This window comes from Botryllus schlosseri, chromosome 5 (genome assembly GCF_051294905.1).
Source record: "Botryllus schlosseri isolate E-star chromosome 5, Bs_hap1, whole genome shotgun sequence".
Taxonomy (NCBI): domain Eukaryota; kingdom Metazoa; phylum Chordata; class Ascidiacea; order Stolidobranchia; family Styelidae; genus Botryllus; species Botryllus schlosseri.
Genome location: NC_137240.1, coordinates 5,984,848 through 6,005,157, shown reverse-complemented (window position 1 = coordinate 6,005,157; position 20,310 = coordinate 5,984,848). Strand labels below are relative to the sequence as shown.

The 20,310-nt window shown below is 42.5% G+C and overlaps 1 protein-coding gene across 3 annotated transcripts in view; it reads left to right on the top strand.

Moving 5' to 3' along the window:
* Window positions 1-19,866, top strand: part of LOC145439658 (4-galactosyl-N-acetylglucosaminide 3-alpha-L-fucosyltransferase 9-like) — a 30,502-nt gene extending 10,636 nt beyond the window's left edge. For 2 of the 3 annotated variants that reach the window (XM_080317184.1, XM_080317182.1), the window contains 2 exons: window positions 2,913-3,425; window positions 18,946-19,866. In XM_080317184.1, the coding sequence (XP_080173310.1) occupies window positions 2,913-3,425; window positions 18,946-19,183 (751 nt within the window). In that variant the 3' untranslated portion in view covers window positions 19,184-19,866. The remainder of the gene's footprint in view (window positions 1-2,912; window positions 3,426-18,945) is intronic. The other variant, XM_080317183.1, reaches the window with a different exon arrangement.
* The last annotated feature ends 444 nt before the right edge of the window (window positions 19,867-20,310 follow it).

Here is a 20,310-nt window from a genome sequence, read left to right as displayed (position 1 = left end):
AGCAAAATTTATCTCCGTTTCTTCTCTGGTTGCATTATGCAGACCTCACCTTTACCAACCCTCTTGTACAGTTTCAATTGAAATAATATGGTTTATGCGTTTATATTCTCGTAGATGGGTAGTGAACCATATAAATTTGTATCAACTTCTCGAGGCTTCCTGTTCAATCCTCTAGTTCAGTGGTTCTCAACCTTTTTGACCCGCGGACTCTTCTCAAGCTCGTCTATCTATCCGCGGACTCAAGCTTTATATTAACGAAAAGTAGGTCTTTTGGATTTCTATCCAAGAGAGCCTAATACGGTATCAACAAAAAAAGCAAGCACTGTTTTTCACTCAACCCACACTTGATGAGAGCTTTGTCCTTGATCTTGCTTGACAAGTTTCTCGAATTCCGGAATTATGGTTGTCAATGTAGGCATACATCTGATGTTAACTTCCGGTTGAAGTCTATTGCTATACTTCTTTTGTTCACCGTCAGAGTTGAAAAGCCAGATTCACACAGGTAGGCTATGTGGCCGGAAATAGCAAAAGCACTGTTGTAGTTTGCTAGCTAAGATCTGGAAGACTGTGCTCCATCGATTTCACTTTCTGCCAAAATTGAGTGTCAAGGAAGCTTTTTTAAACTTGTCATTCGACATCTATTGGCTTGCAATTCAAGCAAAGTTCATATCTAGAGCTCTACCTATAATACACAACTATGGGTTATTTCCTTGATTAGCGCATGTCCCTGCGATTTATCAATATCCAAATAACGTCTGTAAGTGAACAAGTCGCAATAATCAATTAACAATACTCAGCGTATATCGCGCCGGAAACGTGTGCAATGTGACTACGTGCAGGTTTGTAACAATACTCCGTCACCCCCCACCCAAACAAAATGTCGGTCTTTGGCCCCCATAGAGCGATAAATTGAACTTCTTTTTCGCCCCTTCCGATACCTTTTTACCGCTACTTCTCAGCTAAAGTTTTGTACTGTACAGTTAACCCTCCGTTTCGAATAAACCGCGCGAAGCGCGAAAATATTCTATATTTCATGATTGAATCGGTCAAGATGATCTGGAATTGATTATATATAGCTGTAAATATTTTATCATGTCTCTGCTCATGTAATCAGATTTACCGGTAGAGCTGAGTGAGGCGTTTCGGAAAATGATATAACTCATGCGTATTTTTTCTTGGGGGAAGGGTACCCAATAATCAAGAAATCCGACACCATTAAATCGCGCACAGCGCGAATTTTTTTAAAAAGTTGCATAAATGTCGAAAAAATACTCTGTAATTTATTTTAATTGATGAACTAGTTTTGGTCCACATTCGAGCTCGCCCCCCCCCCCAATTATGGGGTTTTGCATACGTGTGTTTGAAGAGCTCTCCTAGGGTTTTATACCTGGCATGTTTGGTATGTTAATGGAGAATTGCGGTATATATTAATGGAATATTTAAAGATTGTATACAAACTCTGTCTCCTTCTTATGGTGCCGTTAACCCGAAAAGAAACCAAGGTAATAAATTCAACTACAATGAATGTAGCTCTGAAAGCACTATTCAAGTTGAGTACCGCCAGTCGCATATTTGAGGTATTTATGCATTTTTTATGACAGCTATTAAGGTTACTAACATTTCAAAATAGGTATTTTGCGAATCACTCAGCCTAATTCTCAAATCGGAATTTGACGAAACCGGACCAGGACAGGGCTCATTCACTTTCGGACCAAAAAGCTGTTTTCTCCGTAAGGCTGCAATGACTTTGGTTCGAAAGTGAACGAGCCCCGTCGATCTGTCAATTACATGTTCCGAAATGATATCGGAAGTGGAATAAACAGTTGAAAATTTTGACATTTTCGTGGATTTTCGACTTTTCAACCTAAAACTAAGTCCGTAAACACCTAAATTAGGATCCATGGTCGTTTTTTGGGGTTTAATCGGTATAAAATTACCTAAAATATTTAATTTACTATGAGACTAGCGTCTTTCCATTGAAAAACTCGAGGAAATACCAGGTTGGCAATCTGTCAAAGTGTGTGCCGAGCCGATTAAGTTACTTAAAATTCCTGTGCTCGCGGACTCACCAAGGACCGCGGACTCGGGGTTGAGAAACACTGCTCTAATTGACTGATGATGCCAGACTGTACTATGCAGCTATATAATTACTCGGGTATTTTATTAGTAGTTTTAGGTGTGCGTGAGCGATTCAACACATTTTGCATATATATTCAACATTATATTGGTTGGTAAATTCACGATAAGTGGCCTTGACCAATTCATTTGTCTTTTACACAACTAGCAAAGTTTAAGGACTCTGAAACATCACTCATACTTCGAAAATTCAATTTGACTTGAATTATGACTTGACTTGACTCGAATCACCTCCAAAAAATAAGTGAACTGACTTGACTCGAGTGGCCTTTGGAAATCGATTGACTTGACTTGGCTCGAGTCAAAATGTGCAATGACACGTAACTCGAAGATAGTGACTTGATCCCAACACTGGTCCCCAGTTTGCTAACATTCTCGTGCAAGCTCAGTGGTTATAGATGAGTCTCAGCATTTCATAGTCCACCACCCTTTTGTGACATTCACATAACTTCCTTTCAAATTTTACTGTATAATTGATAAAATTGTTAGGTTATCAAATAAACACAGAATACCAAATTTGGCGCAATTCCAACCAGTAGAAGCATTGCTATAAAAAGAGAGAGTTTGAATTGATGAAATGATTTTGTTTTTCAAATTTTACCGACTATCGCATGAAATTGGCAGGAATGATGCATAGCAAATTTGATGTAGCTTCAACCCGTGGAATCCAAGGTACTGGAATTTAGCTGAATTTGGTGCGCCGTGTTTTTGAACAATCAAACAATTTTATCAAGTAGCCGTTCATGCTATCCCCGACAGTTCTAATGTTTTTTTAGAATTGACTCTGACTTTTCGTCAGCCTATGGTGGCGGGAGATCTCTCAGTGGACTAATGGCAAATAACGATACAATATATAAAGCGATCATGCAAAAGAAATCGAAGCTGGCCATTGCCGTCATATCAGACTGCTCTGTTACTGTCGGGGCACGGATACGTCTGGAGCTAATCAATCAACTGAAATCCAAAGGTCTTAGAATTGACACATTTGGAAATTGCTTCTCGAACAAGATCACAGAAGAAGAATTACAGGATATTGCTCCCCATTATAAGTTCTTCTTTTCATACGAAAATTCGTATCACTGCAGTTGTTACATCACAGAAAAGTTTTTTGGGCAAGGGTTGCATCGCGACATGGTACCGGTAGTTTGGGGAGCTGTAAAACAGGACTACGAAACAATCGCCCCTCCAGGATCGTTCATCTACGCGGAAGAATTTGAGACCCCGAGACATTTAATTGACTACCTTGAATATTTGGATCAAAACGACGAAGAATATCTGAAATTCTTCAGGTATGTATTTTAGGCTGATGCTTTTCAATTTTTGTCGTTGCAGTACACCGTTTTAACGTTTACGTAGCACTGATACACCCCCGACCACATAATACACCGATTCCACAGTAAGCTTAATCCAGGGATTGCATTCCAGCGTGGAGTCACCATGGCCCATCTGGATGACAAATGCTCATGATAAATTAACTAATGGGCTCGTTCGCGAAGAGCCCTTGTGGTATTCTGTGCCATCACTGTATTGTTGAGATAAACCTTGTGTATAGAAGCTGCTAGTTGTACAAGCAGAACGTTACATCAGGCTTAGGTCTACTATGCTACATATGCACCTAAATTTTATCATGTAGCCCAGGGCGTTTCAACCTGTGTGACGGTTGCAGTGCGAATGACGAAGGTGGTGCGAAGGAAAATCCCGCATCAAGTGCGAATGAAAATCGTGGCTAATTGTTAACTTTTCTGGCGAGAAATAATTCAAAGAAACCATAATAGTAAATTTAAGGTCAGTGTAACTTTTGTAGTTGCGACGGAATTGTAAAACTTAATACTACGTACCACTAATCATACCTCTCACTAGCCGTAGTGAATTAATATTCCCGCACTCTAATTATTACGTAACCAAACGCCTGGCTTGGAAGCTGATCTAGTGGCAGTAAGGAGATCTCTACAATCTCTATAGTGCCAGACATACAGTATATCAGCCCGTTACGGGCCTGCGATAGGCTGGAAAATGACTTCAAAGTGACTTTCTACCAGTGGTTCCTAACCTTTTCCGACTCATCGCCCCCTTTTCAAACTCCACACCGATCATCGCCCCAAATATTGGGAACCGAAAAATGGGCATACAGACTTAAATCACCAGCGAGTTGACTAAGAAAAAAGGTCAACTTTTCGGCTCGACCTGGAAATTTCATTTTCCCAGCTAAATTATGGTGAGTTGAGAAACAAAAAAAGGTGATTTCTGCGACTTGATTCCAAAAGGTTAGTTGGACTAATTAGATAGTCGGCTCAATTCGCGCGAAGCGCGAAAAATTTCCATCATTATGATTGAATCGGTCAATATGATCGGGAATTGCATATGTATTGCTGTCAATTTCTTATCCTCTCTCTGCTCATGTATTCAGATTTACCGGTAAAGCAGAGTGAGGTGTCTTGGAATATGTAGGGCCCGTAAATAATAATTGAACATATTCGGGCGGATCCGTGGGTATAATGACTTCGTTACGTAATGACATTTCGTGGTTGGTATGTCTGCACAGGCAATTAATTTTTCACTGGGAGATCGCATTTTTTGTGGGGTTCTGATTGCCAGGAACATTTAGGCGCCTATTGACAATTAGATATATATGTCTATCGTATATATATCGAAGTCGGTCAGCATAAAGGCACACCTATTCTCCAAGGTTTTCTCGTTCTGGCACACTTCTCGGAGTCGCATGTTACATGGCCTGAGACTTCATATGTCCTGGAGCGTTATGGTGTGATAATGACTGACGCCGAGATGTCCATTTCTATAACTCATGCATATTATTTCTTGGAGGAAGGCTATCCAATAAGTAAGAAATACGAGGCCACGAAAAGACGCACAGCGCGGATTTTTTTTTGGAAAAAATTGCCTAAATTTCCACAATAATTAATGTTAATTCACGAAAGAATTGTGGGTCCCCTTCGAGCTCAGGCCCCCATCTCAATTGGGGGTTTGGGTGTGGCAGTTACGGTCATCGACGCCAATATAGCCATTTTACGCGCCATCGCCCATATCGCCCCCTTCGTCCGTTTTCGCCCCCCTATCGCCCCCCTAGACCGACAAATCGCCCCCTGGGGGGCGATATCGCCCACGTTGGGAACCACTGGTATCTTTCGCGAAACAATCGTCATATTTTCATAATAACTGTTTGATAAGCACGAGGCACTAGGATAGTCGTAAACACCATCATTACAGACTCACATTTGCAAGTTACTGTAACGCAAATTTTTTATCCCTTCAAATGTTATCAAAGTATGGACCGCAAAGGGTATAATTTTGGGTCGACACGGTGCTATCGGTTAATATGTATGTAATATTTATTGACTTTATTGCAAAAAATCTTGCGATAGTTTTTACATATCCAAGGTCACTGTGTTTGGTACTATAGCCAGGCCCATAACAGCTCCCCCCCATCCCCCCCAAAAAAAATGTTGGTCTTGGGCCCCCCATATCGTGATAAACCTGACCCCAGACCCCCAACAGACTATACGCTGTTTACCGCTACTTATCTGATGCATTGGGTGTTAGTTTAGTCATGGTGAGTCAGCTTTTCTCGCCTAAACTAGCGAAGCGCGAGAAATTTCAATAATTCGTTACTGAATTGGGAAATATGATCGGGAATTGCAGGGACGATACATTGCCATCAGTTTTTATCCTCTCTCCGCTCACATAATCTGATTTACCGGTAGAGCTGAGTGATGAGTGAGGTGTGTTTGAAAAGGTAGGTCCCCTCAATCAATAGTAATTAAACATCTCCGTGTGTATACCCCTTGTCAGGAACGAACTTGAGTCTTGGGCACCCAAATGGTGATGAACTGACCCCCCATCACGTTGTTCGCTTTTTCCACAAAATTATAGCGGTACTGATTAGTGAACCAGCGCTATGCGCAGAAATTTTCAATAATTCGTGATAAAATCGGTTAATAAGATCGAGAATTGCATATATATTGCTATCAACTTCTTGTCCTCTCTGCTCGCTCACGTAATCAGATTCACCGGTAGAGCTGAGTTGTCTTTGAAACTGTAGAGCCCATAAATAATAAGTGAACATCTTCGGGTAGGTGGACCCGTTGGTATGATTTCGTTACATGATGTTATGTCGTGACCTCCTGTCTGCTATATCAAAAAATATAGAATCGCCCAAACGTAGTAAACTGAAGGATCACACGATTTCAGATTGGTACTTCTTCACTGGCACATAATTTTTTCCTGCGGGATGGTATTTGCCTTGTGCGGTTCAGATTGCCAAGACAGGAACATTTGGCGCCAGTCATTTAGGCGCCTATGTGGACAATTAAACCTACATGTATTTTGTATATATAACGAAGTTTTCGGTCAGCATAAGGGCGGTCCTTTACGGCCAAGGTTTTCTCGCTGCCGATCGTTCTGGCACAATTCTTGGAGTCGCATATTACATGGCTTAATACAGTGGTTCCCAAACTTTTTCGGTGTGAGGGCCAAATTTAGAATTTCAGAGTACTGTCGGGGCCGCACGAATACTACGGCTATTAAACGGACCCAAACAGTCATAATGGCTATTGCGGAGTAGTATTATTGTCCTGACGAGATTTCAAAACTGTACACCGTTTACCGCTGCATTGGGTGTCTGTTGAGTGAATCAGCTTTTCTCGTCTAAACGCGCGAAGAGCGAAAAATTTCTTTAGTTTCATGACTGAATCGGTCAATATGATCGGGAATTGCATGTATTGCTACCAATTTTCATCTTGTCTCTGTTCACGTAATCTGATTTACCGGTAGAGTTGAGTGAGGTGTGTTTGTAAAGGTATAGAGGTCCCCTCAATAGGAATTAAACATATCCGGGGGTACCCGTTGGCACGAACGTAACGGCACTTCGTCAGGACCCCGCGCTCCCATAGGGTGATAAACTGACCCCGCATGACGTTGTTCGGGTTCGCTTTTGCCACGAAATTAAAGTTGTACTGTTTATTGAGACAGCGCGACGCCCGAATATTTCGATAATTCATGATAAAATCGGTGAATACGATTTGAAGTTTTTGGTCAGCATAAAAGCAGTCCTTTACGGCCATGGCTTTCTTGCTGCCGATCGTTCACACCTATTGGAGTCACATGTTACATGGCCTAAAACTTTAAATGTCTTGGTGTGTTGTGGTGCGGTCATGATATCCCCATTTCTATAAATCTTGCGTATTATATCTTGGGGAAGAGTACCCATAATCAAGGTATGCGGCGAATTGAAATCGCGCCAGGCGCGAATTTTTTTTTATAAGAAGTTGCATAAATTTTACAAAAATACACTATAATTGATGCTAATTCACAAAATTATTTTGGGCCCCGTCTGAGCTCGCCCCCACAATTTGGGGGTTTTGGGTGCGGCAGTTACGACCCTGACTATAGCCAATATGCGAGACACGCAGAAAATATAGCTTTATCATGAAAATTCATGATAAGATTCATCCGACTGTTTTTTTCTGGAAAACATGGTCGAAGACCGTTAGGATGAACTAATGTAGGAGTTAGAAACGAGCGAGCCCAGGCATATGAGATTCATTCATTTCGAGGCTAACCCCTTCTGCGTCGTGACACATGAAGACATAAAGTTTTGGCGAACAAACCACTGGTAAAAGGCGGGGCCAAAAACATAAGCTGCGACAAAACCTCAGTCCAAAAATGACCGATGATGGATGGCCAAACATTTCGAAATGGATTGGATATGCTCCGTTGTCGGAACGCGATAGTCCCATTCTTGCAATCTGAAAAGAGACAGTAGTACAACTGCAACACGCAGAGGAATTTAATTCGCGCTAATTTGAAATCGCGTGTGTCATACATGTTTTGTTGAGCTGTCGTGGGTAGAATTGTGGTGTACGCGTTCTGTATGCCACACATGCCCGTAAAATCGTAGCATACAACTGTAATATTAAAAATGAATTCCTTTTCATGGGTGATGCACGAGTCGCGAGATGCCACAAAAACTCAAATTTTGGTGGTAGTCTAAAAGCAAGTTTACCGTTATTAAACTGTTATGAATTCTCAGGTTAGATTGAGCAAATGAGTAAAACACACAGTATCGTGAGTTATTTGCTCTAGTCTGATAAACTCGCGAGACTGAAGTTGAAGCAACATATCATAAGGTAGTGAGCACTAATGTGCCTTGATCGTTTTGCACCTGATGTTCCAAAGATGTAAGGCAAAAGCCTCAACACAAGCAGAGGTGGTCAAAGTAGTCAAGAAAGCTACTCAAGTGGAAGTAGAAGTAGCGAAGAAAAAATCTACTCAAGTACGAGTAGAAGTACTTCTTCCATAAGCAACCTGAAACTACTTGAAGTAGAAGTAGAATTTATTGACTTTAAAAGTACTCAAGTAAGTAAGTAGTTGTAAAAACGATCCTAATTCGTTCACATGGATTGTAAAAAGGTGCAAATTGAGCTATGCGAAAGGTGAAGAGCTTGATTCCGATTGATGCATACCAGCAGGTATCCAATTTTCGATAGCATAAGCATTCGTCCACATCATAGGATGAAAATGATAGTAATATTATGGAAATGCGATACTTATCCTCTGTTTTCTCGATTTAGAAAATAGCATGGTATGGCGCCATCCCCCATCCAATTCTAGATATCCCTGTGTGAACGGAATCACGCCAACCCGTGAAATCATACTTTCGTGAAATCATACTGGTAACTCCGTATCCACTGCGCGCGAAGCGCGACGCAAATTCTGGGCTTTACTCAACTTTTATGAAAATTAAATGTTGATGCTCCGTGAAAACAGCCCCGAAATTCCTCAGGCTATCTTCCTGATTGGAAGATTGAACTACTTCTACTTGACAAACTGTAAATAGCGAAAAGTAAGTAAGTAGATCACAAAATATTACGAAGTAGAAGTAGAAGTAGCGAAAATCAGATATACTTGAGTAAGTACCAGAAGTAGAGGAAAACTACTTGAGTACTTCGAAAAAGTAGAAGTACTTCGTTACTGACCACCTCTGAACACAAGCATGTGGGTTTTCCATCCTTTCCAAAACTGGAGCCTCGCGGGACCTTTGTGTCAACTCTCACAAACGATTTCTGCCAGCAAGCATTTTTCACTCGCGAAAAATACGCTGTATTTTGGATAGTAGTAAAGAACGGATTATAACACCTGGTCATCCAAGCACTAGTAGACGTTCTTGTACAAATTCCCAACAACATTTTTTGATCGAGAAGGGTTTTAGTGAAATAGTTGAAAGCAAAACGAGCAAAAGATTGCCTTTTTAATGAGACACTTAATAGCTTAAGCTACATTGTACTCGATTTGTTGCACATCTGAACAAAATGTTGTTAGGTATAGGCCTATCTTCATCTTTTTTATGTATAACAATTTTCGATTAGTTTGTGCGAATGAAATTTATTTTACAAAAAAAGTGCGAATGGAGCTCAATAAGGTTGAAAAGCACTGATGTAGCCTATACTTTCTTGTCGGAAATTTTTACAATCCATTCTCAACCCACGCGATCAGATTACCGCATGTCTTCAAAAATTCCTGACACGCTTCGGGTTTTTATTATTTACATATTGCTATTTTTGACCTCCCACCAGGATAGTTGAGAACGTAAAATTAATATCATCAATTGCCCCAACGTACCAGGAGAACCTTCATTCGTGAGACGCACACGATCCAACCTGGTACTTGTCCATGAGTTGCATCTTTTTTTCTGCAATCCGAATTTTATCATGGTCATAAATCCTGCGTTTACACATGCTGGCATAGATTAAAATGCGTTTGGATTGAAAACGTCTAAGGTAGGCTGTGATTTCATGTGCCATTGGCGCATATTCACGCCAGTACATCATGGGTGCTATACATGGGCGGAAATACACAGTCGTTAGGAGTGTGTGGTCCACATTGGAAGGACACTACCCTATATATTATATCAAAAACGAAAACCCAAGTCACCCTGAATCGAGCTAAACGCGATTTGGGAAACGATTCATTAACTCAAATTGAATATTGTCAGCCGCCAACAGGCACTATAATATAAATATGTGTAGACGACCCGCATGATTATTGTTTTAGGGCTGTATGCAACTGTACGGACGATCGCAGATCTACCATCCCATGGACTAATCGAAATGAGCTGCAACTTATAGGAAATGCTAAATACTAATCAGGGCTAAGGATTACCTGACTGCACCATCTAAAACTGTATTTCTCAAACTCGACCCCAAGACCGCTTGGCTACGGCCCAGCCATTATGCCCACTGCACTATTTATAAGCATCTCGCTGGAACTATCGCGGCAGTTTACTCTGAAGCATAAATCAGGCATACCTCCTCCGAGTGGCAGCCTACATCATTTAGAAATCATGGTACACCCCAGGGTGTACGATAACCCCGGTTGAAGAGCCCTGTTGTAGGCTGTGTATATTCCTAATAGATATATGTAGAAGTACGCCCATCTGTTAAATGTCTGCTAAGTTAGAATACCGAAGTGATAGGCCTATTATTTGGGTTTGGAGCTTGGTAACTGAGAGAGAGAGATAATTCGGGCCCATGAAAAGTATATAGATACATGTATACAAAGCAAAATATAATTCGATTTAGAACCAGGCTATAGCGAAGGGTTTAGGAAAGTGGTTCCCAACGTGGCCGATATCGCCCCTCAGGGGGCGATTTGTCGGTCTACGGGGGGCGAGAATAACGAAGGGGGCTATAGGGGGGCGAAAACGGACAAAGGGGGCAAAAACAACAAAATGGGCGATTGGGGGGGGGGCGACGGCGCGTTAAAGCGGCTATATTGGAGTCAGTACCGTAACTGCCGCACCCCAAACCCCCCCAATTGGGGGCAGGGGGTCCAAACTCGAAGGGCGCCCAATATTATTCCGTGAATTAGGATAAATTATAGCGTAATTTTTTAGAAATTCACTTTTTAAAAAAATTTCGCGCCGTGCGCGATTTAAAATTGTCATATATCTTGATTTTGGGGTACCGGTCACTAAACAAAAATACGCATGATTTATGGAAATGGGAGACGTCGGTCATTACTACGCCTCGAAGCACCAAGACATATAACCATGTAACATGCCACTCCGAGAAGTGTGCCAGAGCGATCAGCAGCGAGAAGATCTTGGCCGAATAGGAATGCACTTGCGATGACCGAAAACTTCGATATATAGGCATATATGTTTAACTGTCCATAGACGCCTCAATGGCTGGCATCGAATGTTCCTGTCCTGGAGACCTGAACCCTACAGGACAAATGCCCTCCCGCAGAAATACCAATTTCAAATAATGTGCTTCTTTTAGTTTGGTACGTTTTGGCGATTTCCAAATCTTGTGACATAGCAGGTATAGGAGGTCACGAAATAGCATCATGTAACGAAGTCAATATATCAACGATTCCGCCCTAAGATGTTTAATTATTATTTCGGGGTCCTACCTTTTCCAACACACCACACTCAGCTCTACCGGTAAATCTGAATACGTGAGAAGAGAGAGGATAAAAAATGATAGCAATATATATGCAATCCCCGACCATATGGACCGATTCAAACATGAATTATATAAATTTGTCGCGCTGCGCGCGTTCAGGCGAAATACAGTTACTCACCAAACAGTACATGAAATAGTGTATAGCTGATATGTAGCGACTAAAAACTCACCGGCAGAGGGGGGTCTGGGGTTTGGTTTATCACCCTATGGAACCAAAGACCAACGTTTTTTTTTGGTGGGATGGGGGCTGACAAAGTGCGGTTACGGTACTGATTGGATTCAAGTCGGAAAAATGACATTTTTCCAGTAAATTCACGAAAATTTAACTGTAAAAGTACAATTTAGAGGTCGAGACGAATTTTTTTAGTCAACTCGTCGGTGATCCCTGGTTATATGCCAATTTTGGGTTCCCAATATTTGGGGGGCGATGATTGCTGTGAAGCTTCAAAAAGGGGCGAGGAGTCGAAAAAGGTCAGGAACCACTTGTTTAGGAGATCATCAAGTCAGCTGCACCCTGCACAATTCATTTGGAAATCCATGTCTTCTTCAACAGATCTTATATCTGTCGCAGTGAACATCACGTGCTTATTCGCACTAGTGGATTCTGAAGGGAAGTAACCAAAACATGCACAATTTCGCAACAAGGTTTTCTCGATTATATGCACGCACGGTTGACCCGCTCTTGTCTCGCTTCGTGGCGTAGTTGATGAGTCAAAGACATTCTTAAGGTGACGATATGGTACTTGTTGGTTTCGCATCCTATTGAGGTCCTGTTTTCCAGTTATGAAAAGTGGGACAAATGTTTTCGGAAAAACCCGTCGATGCCAATTGGTTAAGATGAGAGCATATTATCGCGAGTCGAGGAACTGAGCAGTTTAAATTCTAGTCACCACAGTAGATGTAAAAATATAATGACAGGAGGCATAGGCGCCGACCCAGGTGGTGCCGGAACCACCTCCTTTTGAAACGCAAAACCCCGTCCTTTTGAGATGACCATTCTGACGCTAATATTCAGTTGCAGTTCAACAAGTCGTATTTTCAGTGTTACGCGGTGCCTCGACCAATTAGCAAGATTCCTTTGTGCACGCATATAGCGTCGCACAATGCAGCGCGACGCGATCTCCAGCTGAGATGATTGAGGTCATTGATTTTGCATTCGTCGCTAGACTGAGCAGTGAGCAGTAACACGGTGCGACAATTCTGGAACGCAAAAGGCAGACCAGAATTATGATTACAAACGCGCGCGGCTTATCAGTAATTATCCCTCACCGTCAACACAATGGGATTTTACTTAGCATTGAGAAGCTCGCATCGCGACAATTGGTTGCTGATTAAAACATCGATTTTGACTGCATCGCCGCTGTAGCTGCACATTATACACCTACAAATTATATCCAAGCGATCGCGACTCGCAAATGTATTACGCTTATTCCTGACGCGTTACCGTTCGAATATTAACATTCTGATACATTCGTACCGCTCTGACTTGCATGCTCAAAAGGTGCCAGTCAGAGAGCATGTTCATGTATAGATAACTAACCTACGGAGGTTAGAGAGAGAGAGAGATACGATATTCTTTCTCGCCTGCACCATCGAGATGCTTTGGCGACGGAGTTGCGATACGGCCCCATGAGGTCATCTAGTCTGCGCCCCCGTTTTTTTCTCCTCCATGCTATCCGTGATTGCTGAGCGCCTAGCAGGATAGCTGCGGATACCATTTTTCGAGTCTTTGGTATGACCCGGCCGGGGATCGAACCCACGACCTACCGCTCGAGAAGCCGGACGCATAACCATTACACTATCTCTATAGTTCATGATTATTGTTGTTGTGATTAAAGATTTAGTGTAGCTGTAGGCTACTTGTCTGGCGTTCTCAGTATGGAAATTAGAGTTTCGTAGTTAGTTAACTACTCAGTCGGATACGAGCTCCTACATTGGTGACCCCGAACTACCTGGAAGACTCCAGAAGACCCCAAGTATTGTGCACAGCCAGGATTATACTGACGCTTTCCAACATGGATACCGCCGCTATGCGAGGATTGACCAACGCACTGAAGAAACTCGTCAGCTAATGCGGTAAGCGTTAAACTTCCGTCACTCTGGACTGACAACCCTACTTTGTGGTTCGCTAGAGCTGAAGCTCAGTTCGAGGCTGCAAGCCTCACTCGAGATGATACGAAATTTAACCATGTAGTTTCGGTGTTAGATAACGCCACTGCTAGCGAAATTTCCTCTCTGCTTACTGAACCGCCAGCAACAGAAAAGTACCCTGCTGTCAAAAGGGCGCTACTCAAAGTATATGGCAAGCCACAAGAAGTTAGGGACTCTGAACTTCTCAACATAGCCGGCTTAGAAGACAGAAAGCCGTCTGGTTTGTTGAGACACATGCGTGCGCTAGGTGGCAGTCAAGATAGATTACTGCGAGCGTTCTGGTTGGCCCAGCTACCTGCTGCAGTGCGAACAGCGCCGACCACGTCCGCAGAAACAGATGTTGAATAACTGGCCGAAGTAGCGGATAAAGTTTTTTCGCAGTTCAGACGGCCAACGTGAGCGCCATACGCTATGACGCGCATAATATCGCCCCAAAGGCAGAGATGGACAGTGCAACCGGAGTTTTCATCTGTCACTACCACAAAACTTTCGATATGGAGGCTAAGAATTAGGGATGGTGTGAACGTGTGGTTCACGTTCGCGTTCTGTGTGTGAACCTCGGAAATTCAGAGGTTCACGTTCACAAACGAACCTTGGTAGGTTCTGCACTGTGAACCTTTTTCATATATAACAATTTTTTCTTCATTATAACATCATTCGATGAAATTTATTGCATTTGGACTGCGGGCCACTTTATGCATGGCGCTGGCAGCATAAAAATCAACACTAAACGAGCGTGTACCTTGACAATGTCAATAATTTTACCTGCATTAAGTTTGCTCGAAATATCCAGCTTTTTGTGTGTGAATATTTAGTGACTCTCTGCTGTGAGCTTGACCCGCAATCACAAAACATCAAGAGCGAATTACGCCCCATGTAGGTCAGTGAATGATGCTTATTCAACCAATCAATGAAATTGATATCGTTGTCTGATGTAAAAAAATCTAGCGAGCGTACGGGGTCCATCTCGATCTCATATGTTTATTCTATGACAAAAAACAAATCCGTGCGATTTGGGTGTAGGCTAAAAATGTATAACTTGTTTAATGGGATAAAATAGGGTTAACATATTTTGGAATCGGGAAAGGAGGCCACTTTTCAAAATTTTCAAACTTAGAATACCGGAGAAAAATATTGAAAAAATGCTAAATTTTCCCCATTTCGTGGTCGGTTAACTAAAAAAAAGGTCAACTTTCGGCTCAGCTCCCGAAATAGCCGCCGGAGCGTTACTTAAGTGCTGATTTACTGTATATCTGTTGAATTTTGCCCCATATTAAACCATAATTCTCAAAAAAGAGGACATTTAGGCGTCCTCGGAGAACATTTTAAAAAACCGGAAAAAGGAGGACAAATCCTCCTAAAGGAGGACGTTTGGTAACCCTAAGTAATATGTAGGCTTATTGCACTCTGCTCCACATCAACGTATTCCCTTACAAGTCCTCGTCGACATTGTTGGCAAAGCTACGGAAGATATTGATTTTATGGGATTATGATATCATTTGAGTGCTCCAGTTTATACATTTGGCGACGTTTAAAAAGTCAGTATGTACTTCAGCATTGTGGCATTATGTGGCCCGAGTTGTCGCTATACTCGCTAGGTATCGTGTACAATGTACATTAATATAAATCACTTCACTGAAATGTAGGGTTGGAATTAGCTATATGACGTCACGTGACGTCATGAGGTTCACGTTCGCGTTCACACAGAACTTTTCAAAAAGGTTCGCGTTCACACGAACCAGAACCTTTCAGAGGTTCACACCATCCCTACTAAGAATTGCAAGCAAGGGTGCGCATTTGCCCAGTTGGTATCTCAGCGGAAAAGCGAAACGTCAGCACCGAACCCCGTGCGCTACGCCCGTCGCAGAAAGACCCGACAGGGAAACGACGACGCTGACCGCGGTTAGAGGCTGACGCGGTTGGTGGGATTCGTAGCTGCCTCTTGATCTTTAACGATGCCAAATCCGCCCGCGGGTTTCTGGTAGACACAGGAACCCAGGTTAGCATCCTTCAGCTCTACGCTCTGATCGCCTCACTCGCAATATCGGCCCCCTTCTGGTAGCAGCAAATAGCTCAGAGATCAAGACTTACGGATACAGAACGGAATTACTGCACAACGGCACCAAGACATACGAGTGCCGGTTCGTTCTCGCAGATGTTTCTCGTCCCTTTCTCGGAGCAGATTTCATTTTGCGGCATAGCCTCCTAGGTGGGCGACGGCTTCTTGAAGCTTCAACATGCCGTACAGCTGTGGTAGGCCATCTGTCATGGTCCTGTCACGTGCAACTCCATGTAGTCGAAAAGCATCCTCATACGGTATGCTCGAAGCTTCTCAATGAATTCAGCGAGATTACCAAACCGTCTTTTGAACTTCAACAGCCGAAACACGGTGTTGAACATTACATTGACCGGCCAACCCGTCTTTTCGCGCCCACGCAGATTGTGCCCAGACCGTCTCAAAGCCGCAAAAGATGAGTTCGACAGCATGGAAAGACTGGGGATTATACGCAGGTCCAGCAGCCAGTGGGCGTCTCCTCTGCATGTAGTACCAAAAGCCAATGGCGAAAGCCGCCCCTTCGGCAATTCCAGGCGCTTGAACGATGCCACGACACCTGATCGATACCCGGTCCCTAACATTCAAGATTTCTCACACAACTTGAATGGCAAATCGGTGTTTTCAAAAGTCGATCTTGTAAAGGGATATTTTCAAATCCCCGTCAGGCCACAGGAAGTGGCGAAGACTGGAATCACCACGCCTTTCGGACTCTTTGAATTTCTACGAATGCCATTCCATTTGAAAAACGCGGCACAAACATTCCACCGCTTGATGGATTCTGTCTGTCGAGGGCTTCAAAACGTATTTGTTTATCTTTGTAGAAGCAGGACGTATATTTGGTCATCAAATCGCGATAGGAGATGGTCGGCCGGCAAAGTTGTGCTGATAACGAAATTGCACGATTGTACGCAGCATCGATAATACGAATTAGTGAATTGGCATGTCAAAAAAGACGGGATTTCTCGTTATATATGAGAAACTGCCTGGCTATGCACCTGGGGTTTTTATGCCGACAACGCGCTGGTTAATATAGTCCCGGGGCCTACGGTCTAAAGGTTTTAAATCGATCCGCGATATGGTTGCGTTCGATTGAGTCCATCAAACCATGAAGTTTATTGGAACATGAAAGGTTCCCGTTCAAACTAATCGAATAAATTCAGAATTTGCACCACCGATAATCTCGTGTTGCATCAATTTTGAATTTTGACAACGTAATTCAACGCCGTGCATAACAGGATGCGCAGTATTAATAGCAAATCAAACACTGATAAGTGATACCGAGGGTACACGGGTGTACGCAGCAGACGAGAATTAGTAGCCTACAGATGATAGCAAACGAGAAAGCGTGCATCTAATCAGAAATTCCTCAAGTTGCGTACAGCACAGTGGGGTTCCAAGTCTGACCTCGTGACAATCATTTGCACATTATAACGACGTTTGAGCTGCATTGTCGCATTTCCCGATAAAATTTGGCAAAGCCTTGTTAAATTATTGAATATGCGCACTTTGCGCAGGATTGACTCTCAATTTGCAGGCATATGCAAACACACTGTCCTATTTCGCGCTCCAAGCCTTCAAATTGAAGAGGCTATCACGGAACTGACTCAAGAACTATTTTGTAAACAAAAATGGGCGAAAATGCGATTTAGTTAAGAGAATGAGAACGTGAATTCGCTCGTCTGGTCGAGAGAGAAGATGATGCTTCTCAGCGCAAGCCGAGTAGAAATAGACGTAGTAAACTAGGCTGCTTCGATTATCTGATTACTAATCACGAATTACAATTTATTGGGGCGCTTCAAGTACTAGCTCATCGTCGCTAACGAAGTTACGCATTCAATTATTGGCGTGCGAATCCGTTAACGGTAAATAGCTGGCATTTACGCGCTATCACTTACTCGCTAATTGACAGCGCTGATGATTTGAAATCGCAAAAGGCGGGTGTTTAATCTTATTGTATGGGGTGGCCGCCACCCCATAACTCGGCGCGTATGCAGGAGGTACAGATACATGAACGATGGTCATCAGATGTAAAGCTGGCATGGTGTAAAAGGAAGGTCTCGAATGAACTCTTTGATTGGTTTTCCGCTCCTAATTGATGCACTTATAAAAAATAATGCAGGTAATCATAAGAAGATTGTCGATAATTAGCTTGCAAGGCAACCTTCTTTGAGACGGCACTTTCTGCACAAAAACGTTGTTTTCGCTGTCTGCTTCCAAATCTTCCATGAAATTTGTAATACCATTTGCATCTTCATGGCTATGTAAACGATAGATATTAAACCACACTTGACGACTACATAACTTTAGTTACATTAATTTACGCCAATGCCACAATCTAATTTGTGAAATGTTTCTAAATCCTCTATTTTAAGTATGATCTATTTTCCGGTGTTCCTGAAAATGCTACAGGAGAACTGGGGGCCTGTAGTAGGAAATGTGCCAAGCTTCGATGTGCTGACATTTTTGATCCTCATAAAACTCAGATTTGATATGAACCAGGGTTGTTATGACTCGACTCGAGTCGCAATTTTCTCGTGATTCGACTTGAGCGAGGCAATTTGCGTATTGGTAAGACTTGCATTCGAGTCATTGCCTATGACTCGACACATTCTTCCACTTGTTCAAGTAGGCCTATTGTATCTCGGGATCTATTATTGAGGAATAGGCCGCCAAGTAACTGTCTGACATCTGTTTGAATAAACACATTTATAGTGAGAGAAGTTAATATATTATGGATCTAAGGGCTTCGATATTACCCAAGAGTTTCACAGAAATGACTTGAGCCTGACTTAACTCGATACTGAACATTAAACACTATGACTCGCACTCAACCCATTGCTCCCTGGCTTGGACTCGGACTTGACTTGGTGGTGAATTGAAAACGACTCGAATTGACTCGAATCAAAACTACAAAAGTGAAATTGACTTGAATACAATATTGATATGAACTGAACTTCTTATTTGTTGCCTTTGTATTACCCGTACGGAATTTAATTCAGTTTTCTAGTTTTTGCAAATTTAGTTATTGTTATTTTAATCGAAGCCCCTAGACATCACCTTGTAATTCTAATCCAAGCCCCTCGACAACACCAACTACATCAATAGAGATATCTATTTCAGATGGCGCACGATGAAGCCAGATACTGTGCCGATGTATCACCGGACGGAAGGATTTGGCGCGATATGCCGCGCCGTGCACGGTATCAACGTCGATTATCGATTTAATCCCAAGTACAACCGATCATCGATGCCGCTTTTTTCTGATGGAATCGCACGGAGAACAGTCCCTTCTGTAGGACAGTTTCTGTACAACGACGACAACCACGAATGCTTCGATATATTCGACAAGATCAAGTAATCAAGTAACTGTGAAATCTCAATCATTCATGCCCCCGAAATTGAGGTGTGAGCTCCACGATTGCCAGATATTTGATAAACGGGGTGATTTGTGAGAATAATGGAAAGTTTGTCGTTCACTTATTGTACCTACTTTTTCAGAGATTTTTCGTAGGGAGAAGCACGCTAACTGTCCGCGTTCGCACCTGAAGCAGTTTTTCTTGATTGCACTTGCGCGATTTCCCTAAACATGCCCATCGATGTTTGGTGTAGTCCTATATACAATTTTACTGATATGTGCGTGAGTATCATCGATGTCAATTCTTTATGAGATAGTGGGCCTTGTAATCACTAGAAAGAACTTCAGCCTCAATCTGTTATTTATATTTGGCCCGCTGCTCAAATGGTTGCACACACCTGCTCAAACCCGTCTCCGAGGCGAAGACATGGCCTACCTACGAAGAACGTATTTGCTCAGAATTTCATATTTTTCTGTATGTCGTTTTTACCTTCAGCGTTACTATTCATATTTCCATACACCGTACACTTCAAATTTTGTTGCAATGATATGTAGTGGTGTGGTTTGCCCTACTTCATTCATTGGTTCCACTGTTGAATCTCTTTGAATCGCTTTGTTATTCTGGTAGCTTTTAACGAGAAATGTCTTAAGATGAAATAAATCTATTTTTGCGTGGGATTTTATAACGACTATGGAGAATTTTCGGGCAAGTCGGGTGTCAGCATATGCCGTTCAAAAGTCTGCCTCAGTGATCTCAATCTCAGATAAAAGCATTCGAAATCGCAACAGGGTCTGGACAAGGAGTGGGATGTGGGCACAATGACTGAGTAGTCTAATTCAAATCGGGTGTAAATTGTCGTATATTGGTCGTATCACAGCATCCGATAATCCCATACAGAGCTGCACAGGCCAGTGAAAATGACGCTTCTGTGAACTCATGAGCGAGCAAAGGAATTCTAACCTGGGAAGTGAAATCACTATATGCTCGAAAAAATATTCATTACTGTGAGAGTAGGTACTATCTTCTTAGTGCTCGCCTGTTTGACTTTGCACATCGCACGTACTATTAGGACGCAGTGTTGGGATGACTCGAGTCACCTTTTGCGTATGACTTGACTCGACTCGAGTCA